This window comes from Pelobates fuscus, chromosome 10 (genome assembly GCF_036172605.1).
Source record: "Pelobates fuscus isolate aPelFus1 chromosome 10, aPelFus1.pri, whole genome shotgun sequence".
Classification (NCBI taxonomy): domain Eukaryota; kingdom Metazoa; phylum Chordata; class Amphibia; order Anura; family Pelobatidae; genus Pelobates; species Pelobates fuscus.
In genome coordinates, this window is record NC_086326.1 from 45,486,150 (window position 1) to 45,498,363 (window position 12,214).

General features: G+C 37.6%; 1 protein-coding gene across 2 annotated transcripts in view; it reads right to left on the reverse strand.

Moving 5' to 3' along the window:
- Positions 1-12,214, reverse strand: part of INPP5A (inositol polyphosphate-5-phosphatase A) — a 474,649-nt gene that overhangs the window by 197,895 nt on the left and 264,540 nt on the right. For both annotated transcript variants that reach the window (XM_063433731.1, XM_063433732.1), the window contains exon 5: positions 2,170-2,233. In XM_063433731.1, the coding sequence (XP_063289801.1) occupies positions 2,170-2,233 (64 nt within the window). The remainder of the gene's footprint in view (positions 1-2,169; positions 2,234-12,214) is intronic.

Here is a 12,214-nt window from a genome sequence, read left to right on the forward strand (position 1 = left end):
AGGGTGGGGGCACCCTCAGGGCACTATACTGTCAGGAAAACCGCTTTGTTTTCCTGACACTATAGTGATCCTTTAAAATAGATCTACATCATTTTAGTGTATTATTGCCTAATACCATTTCCCGTAACTACAACAAGAAGTTAATAGTGTATTAGTACTGTACCAGTTTAATGTTTTAATATCATATATGACTGAACACAGGTGATAAATCACGTGCCTGTATATATCACACCTGCTGTTGTAGATAGTCTATAGCAATGAAAGATAAAAAATGCAAATTAGATGCTTCTGAACTACAATTCCTATGATGATCAGTCAGCTTTAATGCCTGCTGTGCATCATGGGAAAGGCTGTGGGGTGATAAGTCTAGCTAACAACCCCTTTTTAGGCTTGTAATGCATCATGGGAGTTGGATCACATATTTTCACATACTGTTTTGTGCTATTACTCTATGTCCATTTTTATCACCTTGCCTTTAGAATTTGTATTGGATAGCCATCTATTGTACTGGCTGCTTTGTTATAGATTAATAATGAGCCATGCTGATCTAATGTGCAATTGCTGTATCCACATAAATGCCGCTCAACTATTTTACAGTATTGAGACCCTATACCCCCAATTACAAGCATAGAGATAATTTGGCTTTCTGCTGCTAAGAAAATTAATGAAACCGAATAAATTGAGCCAATTAGTTAATTTCACCATTATGGCCACACAATGACGTTTCAAATTAATGTGATGCAACAGGCCTATTAATAGGGTCTGGCACGACCATGTGCGATGGGATATACTGGGGGATGAATAAGCCATCAATAAAGTTAATGGAACTGATTTGGAAAATAACCAATACAGATTATTTTTAAACACAAAAAAACTGTCATTCTCTCTGACAAACTAAGGCAAAAACCCTTTTGCCAATCATTTGTCAAACAGTATGAAATATTATAAAGGAAAGACCCAATATAACATGAAACATGTTTTTGTATGTTTTTCCATCTTTTCCCTGAGTCTGGTACCGTTTTGTTCTATCTCATTCCATGTTCTGTCCCAAAGTTTTTCCCCCAAGATCATAGTCACCAAAACAAATTAAGCTTAATGAGGGAGTTTTGATGTTTAAATCATGCCTAAATGGCAGATAATTGAGCAGTGAGGCTGCAGAGGCATGTTCTATACACCAAAACTGCTTCATTAAGCTAAAGTTGTGTTGATGCCTATAGTGACCCTTTAACCCCTTAAGGACCAAACTTCTGGAATAAAAGGGAATCATGACATGTCACACATGTCATGTGTCCTTAAGGGGTTAACCTGGTCTCTCCTTGTTCTTCAATGTTATCTCTGTCGTGTTATTTCAGTTGTCGCCCCCAATATTATGTCTCTCTCACTCTATATCACAGTCTTCCTCTGTGCCATTCAATATTTTGCCCCATTATCGTGATGCACTTTCTTCCTTTTTCTGTCATCTTGTCTTTTTTTCTCCCTTTATCATGATCTGTTTTTCATTCTACCTTTTTACATGCACTCCACCAATGTCTACTTTTCTCAGCCCTCTATCTGTCCATCTAATTTCTCTTCCCTTTTGTCTCTCACAGGCCCCCACATTATCGGTCTTCCTCTTTATCTGTCCGAGCACAAACATGTATTCCTGACATAGTGTTTAACATAGCTATTTAGATCCCTGGCCCCCCTAGGATCGCTTAGGAAAGGCTTGTTCACTTAACTTTTTTCCCCAAGCTCGCTGTGGCTGGCCTTGAATTGCTCCACCTCCATGGTTGAGAAGACCAATCTTGATAATCTCAGCCAATCTAATGCTTTTCCATAGGAAAGCATTGGGAGGCTGCCATGCATGAGTGGCAAAACTCAAACTCAGAGCTGTGCCAATAGTAGGACTGTGCAGCACTGAAAAATGAAGCACCTCTAGTGGCTGTCTGAGAGGCTGCCACTAGAGGTGTTCTTAGGCAGCAATGTAAACGCTGACTTTTCTCTGAAAAGGCATTGCTTACAGCGCTCAGCCTGCAGGGACAGACTATAGATACAAGAACCACTACATTTATCTGTAGGTGTTCTAGAGACTATACGGTCCCTTTAAATACAACCCTCAGCTGATATTTTTAGAGTTAACCCACAGTTATTTTTTGTATTTTCTAATCACTGACCAACAGGTAGACTTACCTTTGAAGTCATACTGGCACACGTTCTTTAAAGACTCGTGAAGAAAGTAGAAGCTTCCTAGGGCCTGGAAAGAAAGAATAAAAGAAATTAGTGATTGTGTCTGGAGTTACACCTGAGGTGGGACTATATTATCATTTTGCCTTTTCATGAGATATTATGGCACTAAAGAAAGCCTATCAAAGAAGGGGAGGCCCTCCTAGTGAGTCAGCTTCCCTTGCACACTTCCATTAGCGCTCCTGTAAGTGGAGATTTGTGGGCACGGTAACAGTGTGCGCATGCACAAGATGGCGGAGACCGCGTGCAAAACCACTTATGTTAGAGGGAACCAAAACGCGAACCAAACAGGAACCAAACAGGAATTGGCGGTTACCTGCTACGACCATACAAAGAGAACGAAGCCCGGTCCTGGGACAAGATAAAAATGGCAGAGCAGCCAAAGACACACCACGCCAACATTAGAGCAGGGGTCGGCAAACACAAATCACTGCCCCAGCATGCTTCAGCCTACAACCCACAGCAAGGGACACTGAACCAACGTGCTGGTCTCATCTGCCGTACCTCCCAAACCGAAGCGTAATGGGCGGAAAAAATTGAGCTGACTGCCTGCGGCGGCGGAGATAAAACATGGGATTACCACGTCTACTACGATCCGTATCCTGCACGCGACGGTTAACTGGAGGAGACCCAAGTTCATTACAGGGGGTCTACCACTTGGACACTCACCTGGCATAAAATCACTACAGAGAATATCAGGCTGCCATCCCTCCTTGAGGGGTCACACGGTACACGGACACTGACTGTCATCTTGCAGGCATGGGGGCAGCAGGGGGGTGGAAAAGCTTACAGAATAATCTTTCTTATCAGATGTTCTCACATAATCTTGTTATCAAGCTACCTAATAACTAAGCTAAGTGAAATGATGGTCTAGTCAGAATAAGCACTTAATTTAACACCCATTAAGCGTCTGCTACACTGTTATATAACATAACCAGTAGATAAGCCTGGTTAACCTTGTCTACTCTCATATAATATAAAAAATGTGCACAGTCTATCCATGCCATATGATTGTTTATTTATGCTTATGAAAACTCTGGCATTTGCTGTTGTGGCATTGCTGGCATAAATGTATCTTGTTTAACCAATGCACAACAAAATAAAGAATTAAAAAAAAAATTACAAAAATTAAACAATGCAAACGAAAGGGATTTCTCTTTACAAAGATGAGAATGGCCTCTCACCAACCTAAAACATGATGATTTTTTACTTTTTTTTACCATCAGGCCCTGCAGGCAGCAGTACGGACGCCTATTGCGGCCATATGACCACTTTTTCAGAGGGATCACATGGCCCGCGAGTCCTAATTTGCCAAGGGGGGACTGTCTGACAGCCCAGACAGTCCCCCAGATGGAGAGGAACACCCTCGATGTCCTCTGAAGCGATCACCTGACGGCCCGGCAGTCACGAGAGGTCTTGCAGGATGCCCTGACATCAAGGCATCGCTGCAATATCGTTAGAGCAGCTGGAAGCAATAACTTCCAGCTCTCAAATTTGCCACGGACGTATCAGGTTATGTCCGAGGTTGTTAACAACAGTTTTTTGTCGGACGTACCTGATATGTCCGCAGTCACTAAGGGGTTAAAGAGCAGGAGATTAAAACTTTTAAAATAAGTTACATCTGATTTAAAATGAATCCATTTTGGTTTTAATGCAGGCTGTGTCAGTTACAGGAAGGGGAGGTGTGGCTAGGGCTGCATAAACAGAAACAAAAGTGATTTAACTCGGAAATGGCAGAGAATTAAGTAGTGAGTAGTCAGAGACATGATCTTTACACAAAAACTGCTTAATTAAGCTAAAGTGATTTTGGCCACTACAGTGTCCCTTTAAAGTCAAACAATCCATAGTCTGCACAGTGCCTGGCATAGCAAGGAACCTTGGGTCAGTCCTATTCATAAATGCGTGCACTTGCCTTATCAATGGATGCATTGTATGCAAATGATCCAATAAGGTTATGATTGCCATTACACTCACATGTACGGTTTGTTGTGCACAGTAATACACAGATACTAAACAATATAATGTTGCCATAGGATGGATTTATGCAAACTACATTAGAAGACTCCAAAGTAATGACGTCAAACAAATCAGAATGAAAATGTGAGTCATTATAGATCACAAATAATTATGTTTGTTTTGTCTTTTTACCATTGGAGTGACAGATGCCCTGCTGGCAGCAAACTGTTTTGCTTCAGAGATTGCTGCATTATTTATGGCAAGCTGCACATCTACAGATTAAACATTTGCTGATTTGTCAAAAGCGCAAACATGAGGTGCTGCCCATCTCCTTGACATATTAGTTCATCCAAGAGAAAATACTGTCACACATTTAATTGATGAGCACACTTCCTTGTGACCCAGGCTGCCTGCTTCAGTTTTTTTTTTCCCTGTATTTTTTTTTCTTAAGTCCCCTTTTCCAGTCTCCAAACTAGGGAAGCTGAATATGAAACGTGTTAGTTGACCATTCAAGGTGATGCATACAAATTTCAAGAACAAAGGTAGCACAATTTCTACCTCACTTAATATGTATGGGCGTCTGAGAGTTAAGCTGAGCTGTAAGGGTGTTTATCTGACTTAATCGCTAGTCCTTTTATCACCAAACATATTAAAGAGGAACTGTCACATAAGAAAAGTATTTCAGAACATTGTGCAAAAATGTTGATTTTACTTGTCCTTTTTAAATACAGGTTAAAACATAAATTGGATTGACAAACCAGAAGACAGACTTCATTTGCACAAAATGCTCAGCCTTTTCAAAGCCCGTTGAGATGTGTAGTTTTATTGATCAAATCGGGTTAACAAAATTATTATTATTATTTTTTTTTTTAAATGGAACCTATAGTACTAAACATAACAATTGTTATTTTGAGTCTATAGTTTCCTTCTGTCCACTTCCCTTTGCGGTGTAAAAATTAAGTAAAATAAATATTACTCCCCTAATTTCCAGTGCCAGGACTCGACCGCTGCAGCCTCTGTCAGGAAGACAGCCACTAGAGGTGGATTTAAATCCATAATGTAAACATCGCAGTTTCTAAAAAAAAAATTGCAAGCTTAAAACAAATGACCACTGCACCCAGACCATGTAATTGAGATGAAGTGATCTAGGTGACTATAGTGTTCATTTTAACTATTGCTCAATTTTTGGTTTACTTAGAAAACAATGGCATCTAGTAAGTTTATGTGTTACAAAATGTTACAAATTGATTGTTACAATATAATTGTCCTAAACAAGCAATATAGAAAATAAATACATACAACATTGCATTACAAAACTGCTTATACATGTAACCCAAACTGAGCTAGGCTCTGCTGTGTGGAGCGGGCTTATTGGCTGAGAGCATCAGCCAGTGAGCACCTCCCTGAACCCCTATGCTTAGCGCAGTACAGAGCTCTCTGGCAGCAGGGAAGGTGGCAACCAGGGCACAACGGATGCCAGGTACTTTTCCAAACTGATAACAAAAGGTTAGAATATTTACCCTGAAAGAGTGCCATAAAGTGGACTATACAGAATTCCATGCAGCAGGTTGTGGTGCTTGGAGTGTTGCTCTAAAGAACCAGAGAAAAGACCTCTAGCAGCTAAAGCAGGAGAGAAGACCTCTAGTAGCTAAAACAGGAGAGTAGACCTCTAGCAACTAAAACAAGAGAGAAGACCTCTAGCAGCTAAAACAAGAGAGAAGACCCCCTAGCAGCTAAAGGGTAATGTGGTACTGCCACAAAACCACTGATGTAGCAATTGGAAAATATGTACACTGGACCATATAAGAATTTCAACAGTACCAGTTTGATTGGCATTGTCCTTTTAAATAAGACTCACATTCAACTTGTTGGTTGTCCAGATGATTGTGTCTAGTTCACATTTTAATTCCCTCATGCGGGTAATTGTGAATGTTGTATGTGAAGAGTGAGCAGATTACCTGGGCAGAACCAGAAATGGCAAAGCTGGCATGTGCCATGTCACAGCCCAACAACACTAGATGCAGCTGCACTGGCAGGAGTCCTTCAAAGACTGTTTAATTTTTTTTTTTTTTTTTTAATCACAAGATGCTTCTTGTGGTATCATTGCTTTTTCTAGTGCTCTGGTGACCCCACTAAAAATGGAAATAGTTTAATGAGAGTGTTTTTCTATTAAATAACAAATATTTATAATTTAAAAATTAAAAGTGGGTTCCCTCCTGCTAATATTACAATTGCAGAATTGGGTCTCCATGCAAATGACGTAAATAGTGTTGGTCCCTGTTGAATATATTCATCCACATTAAAGGTGCCAGTCTATGTTTTTACCTAGAAATATTTTTTATCTCTAACAACTTCTTCCAAATGCCCCAAACACAGCCTGTTGATTATCTAAGGGTTACATAATAAAAATGGCTTGACAATTCCACAGCTGTTAGCTCCAAGTGGTATCGACAACATGCTTAAAATAATACAATGCAATATCAACATAAAACTACTCAGACAAGCTCGTCAAATTTACTTCGGCAAAGAGCAAACATGCAATGCATTAACTCGGGAATCAAGATCAAACTAATATGATATTCTGAATATTAAAATAAATATATGTCAAACAGATTGCCCATAATGACACAGAAACAGTAATTCATGCAGTCATAAAATCCATAATTAGCTAGAATGAATATTGAAAGTTAAAGTTCAACCAAAGTTTTTAAATGTTTAACCTGCTATATCAATACAGTTCAATGAATCCATTTGTTAATGGATGTACCATGGTTAGAATATTAATCAGATTGGTGTTGTGCTGACAGGAAGCCTTATCTCTTACCAGTCCCTTTAACCGAAGTGTATGTCAACAGTATTTTTGTCACGTCTATTATTGATTACGTGTCTGTTTTACGAAAAACAATGAAAAAAATATTCTACATATTTATAAAGCAGACTGTCAAAAACGCACATTCATTTCCCATTAGGAGAAATGAAGTCTATACGTCACTGCTTACTTGGAGAAAGAGAGGCAGAAAAAGATTTAAGAGAGATTTACATCTCATAATAATGTCCCAATGACAATCAACAATTCTCATAATGGTTGTATATATATATATATATATATATATATATATATATATATATAAACAAAATAATAATTTAGGCACTCACCCCTGAATAGTGTTACGATATATCATGCCTTTGGTGCATCCGACGTCCTCAATATATATCCAACGATAAAGTGGAGCACTCAGAAGGTCTTTTAACAATAGTGAATTTATTGGTACAAAAAAAGTTTTACATCGACATGTAAATCCTGTGATTCGACGTTTCGACCCCTCAGGGTCTTTTTCAAGAACCTTCTTGAAAAAGACCCTGAGGGGTCGAAACGTCGAATCACAGGATTTACATGTCGATGTAAAACTTTTTTTGTACCAATAAATGCACTATTGTTAAAAGACCTTCTGAGTGCTCCACTTTATCGTTGGATATATATATATATATATATATATATTTTTTTTTTTCACATTCCGAATACATATAATGTACGTAGCAATTACTATACCCAACTCCAAAAAAAAAAAAAAATCATAGGATGGGTAGACAACCTATTTAATTTAGGTGTATGGATCAGCCATATAAGCTTTCAGCTCACTAGTTTGCAATAATAAAAACCTCAATAACCTTAATACATGGTTTTCTCTATCTTAGTGGAACACTCCAAGCACCATAACCACTACAGTCTGCTGTATTGGTTATGGTTTGTGAAGTTCCCTGGTGTCAGCAAATCAAACCAAAATCTGTCAATTATGATTTACCACTAACGTGAACCCTGCTGGGGACCCATGCTGCTTCAGTTGTTTGTAAGAAAGATGATCTTGTTTAGAGTGCGTCACCCATCACGCGAGACAGAAATAGCCATATAACTAACAAACGGGTTTTAATCTGAAATTTACTTGTTTATTAGAGTTTTGTTTTGTTTTTTTAACAAGCACCAAATGTGCCCCCCCAAAAGAAAATATCAGAAATAATATTCAATATTCAGGGTTGGGGAGGGGGAAGGGGGGCAAACACCTAAACAGTTACGGACACTATAGTGTTAGGAATACATGTTTGTGTTCCTTTAACTTTAACCTTACCACAAGTGCAGCATGTGCTACAACTGGGAAAAAACCAACAGGGTTATTCACTTAAGTGAGAACATAAAGTGAACTCAAAATTAATTTCAAATTTAACAAGTTTGAAATGGTTTTTAGTTTGGCTACTCTGGCCCTGGATTTTAAATTCATTTTGAACTTACACTTTGGTAATAACCATGCTGAACTTCACAGAGGTCTGAGGGGTTTTCCCTTATCCCATAATTCTCTGTCCAGCAGAGGCTGTAGGGGTTTGTAGGTTGGGCTACTCCATAGTTCCATTTAAACTATTGAAAAAGTTAATTACTGATCAGTCTGTCAGTTGTTCATTTAAAGGGAAATGATGGGAATTTACAAAGTGATAACATTTTTGTTCTAAATGTTAAAGTAGAACTGTTATTTGTCATTATCCTAGAGCAAAAATAATTAAAAGTATGCTTTAATTGAGCAGTTCTTTCAAATATTTTTACTGAGTTTTTCAAATAAATATGGATACAGTATAATAATAATAATAAACAAATAGGCAATACATAATATTAAGAACAATAAGTCTATAAAAGTATTAATAGTATAATGAAAATAAAATAATTTAAGAAGATAAAATAAAATGGGGTAAAAATAATAATTAAAAATATATAATAATTTTACATGTACAGTCATCCATAGAAAGTTACATATTTAGTTATTTCATATATCCTATTTACAAAATGAAAACAATAGGTTAATATAATATTAACAGTGTTTATTTAAATAGTTTAAGTAAATGGGTATCATATTGTTAAATTATATTTGCTTTCGACATTTTGTTCCCATTCACTCCTTGAGTAGTTCACATAAATAATAATGAAAATCATTGCTATGCGACCATTAAATGGAACTGTATCGCAAAATCCTATATTTTCAATATAGATAAAATATTCTAAATTATATTTATGGGTGCAAATAAAATTGTTCCGAAGAGATAAAAAGTTTATCGGAAGCCGATAAGACGCATCAGTTGGAATTAACTCGAATCCTAAATGTTCGCTCCGAGTTATGTTTTTTGTTTTATAATAAAAAAAAATTATATATATATATTTTTTTTTATATCATATGCCAGGCTGTCTTGGCACAACCAGACTAGATAATACAAATTTAATTAAAAGTTCATAGTGCCATAGCACTGGTGCTGTGAAGGTGCATACTTTCCTATAGTACGGTACTTCGGAATGAACACCCGGTACCAATAAGCTCGCACGGCACATTCTAAATCGATGCCACAGAGCAAATGATCCCAAGTGAACCATTGTAATCTGAGCAAATGGCATATATAGGAAGTGCTGCAAAAGTCTGTATGTACAAACTCTTTATATTAGTGGCATATTTCTTCACCCATTACAATTACTTGTGGAAATTAAAAACATATATAACATTTAAAAAAATAAATTCCCTTCCACTAGGGTGAATGCTGCCATAATAAGTCTGGGTTAGCTTAAGGTAATTGACAGGGAGAGACGTGCAGTAAAAATGTCAGGCTGGAGTAAAGAGACTGGATAAATGAGAATACAGGGGAGAACGCGATTTGGGACACTGGCAGACTGGGGGAGTGACATGGTGACATTTAAAAGAAAGGAGCAGTGCATATTGGTGGATTGGGAGGCAAGATGGGACTCATCAGAGGAGAAGATGACCATAATCTTGGCTCTATGGCAAACAAGAATGCCACATTGAATATATGAAAAGAAGGAATCCCTTTCATTTAAGGGTTCCAGAATTGAAGCTCCGCCAATACAGAGGGGGAAGGGGTCCCTACCTTTATTAGTTCTAGGGACAGACGTTACACCAGTAACTAGGACTATGGGAAAAAGAGAAAAGGAAAAGAAAGGTGGCGGTAGTGCTGGGGTATAGATTACCAATTTGGGTGGAGGAAAGATTATAGCTTGGAGGAAAGACGAGACAGGGGGGATATGATAGAAACATTTAAATACATAAAGGGAATCAACACAGTAAAGGAGGAGACTATATTTAAAAGAAGAAAAACTACCACAACAAGAGGACATAGTCTTAAATTAGAGGGACGAAGGTTTAAAAATAATATCAGGAAGTATTACTTTACTGAGAGGGTAGTGGATGCATGGAATAGCCTTCCAGCAGAAGTGGTAGAGGTTAACACAGTAAAGGAGTTTAAGCATGCGTGGGATAGGCATAAGTCTATCCTTACTATAAGATAAGGCCAGGGACTAATGAAAGTATTTAGAAAATTGGGAAGACTAGATAGGCCGAATGGTTCTTATCTGCCGTCACATTCTATGTTTCTATGTTTCTATGGGTGCCGGTTGGCTAGATGGGGACAAGTTGTCCAAAATAAACCAAGCCTCCACACTGCACTCCAATGTATCACAGACCCACAAACACAGGGTAAAGGTAGATATTATTAAAATAGGTAAATGGGTAGGTAGGGATACACGACTCTTAACAGGCGTCCATGAATCTGTCTATACTCCCACTGAGACTCCCCCTTAACCATACCTCAGTTTATTTTGGACAACTTGTCCCCAACTAACCAACTGGCACCCAAATCGGTAATCTATACCCCAGCACTACTCCCACCTTTCTTTTCCTTTTCTCTTTTCCCCATAGTTCTGGTTACTGTTGTAACGTCTGTCCATAGAACTAATAAAGGTAGGGACTCCTTCCCACTCTGTATTGACAGAGCTTCAATTCAGGACCCCTTCAATTCAAGGGATTCCTTCTTTTCATATTTGTACTTATTTTAAGGGTTATTCCCTTCTTTGAAACTCGGTTGTAAGCCTTTTTAAGTCGAATCACGAGCCCCTGATATTTATTTGGACTCCTGACTTTTTTTTTTTTTTTTTTACACGGATTTTGACTTTTTATATCCACATTGAATATAAATATATACAATTATTTTGAAAACTAAATTTAAAAAAATAAGTGATAGTGCGTTAAACAAGTAGAGAACAGGCACCTTGGATTGAATTACCCAAGTTTTAAAGCATCAGGTAAAAAAAAAAAAAAAAAATCATACATATTCACTGCACTTGTTGTCTAAATTGGGCTGTTTCTGAATTGTGCACTTTTTTTTTGCACAATCTGGCTGCAAATGACTCAGGGAGCTAAAAATAATTAGCGATGCAAAAGTATATATTTGTTTACTGTGTTCATAACTCACTTAATCAAATGTAACTGAACTAAGACCAAATGCCTATTATTCATTAAAGGTGGAGAAACTGGCCTCGCACACAAATCAACTGTCATTAGAAAATATTTGATCACTTTGTATTTGCAAATAAATTAGATGACTGGCAACTTATCATTTCCTGAATTAGACTTATCAGGAAAAGCACATATCATTAAATTGCTGTTGGGCCACTTGCTGCAGGCTTGTATTGTCTTGACATACTGACATTTACAACTTGGATTGAGAGGCAAATCTGAGTTAACCCTGACCTTTTCAATTATTATTCACTTTTCAGATAACGAACCAAACTAGTTCATGTTACAGGGAGAGGAGAGCTCAATTTTGGGAAAGGCATGGTTTTGTTATAAAAAGGAACATAAAATCTAAGGAGAAAAATGATAAAATGTCACATTCACAATTGCACCTGGTATGGAATTCAGGGACCTGGGAGGGGTTAATCTTATCTTTACAATTCATTTAGTTGTTAAAAATGAAAAGCTTTTTCAACACTATCAGAGCAACAAAGTGCTATAAATGAATAAATAGCTTGTGGCTGTAAAAGCTGAGTGAGTTTAAGCCTTACAGATGTATGAATGACTGTGTGTATGTACACCTTGTAACAATATCCGAAGCATTAGGGGCTAATCTCTATATACCCAACATTCCATAGGTAAAGGTGCACACACAGTCCCCAGGCACCATAACCACTTCACTTAAGATAAGTGTTCATGTG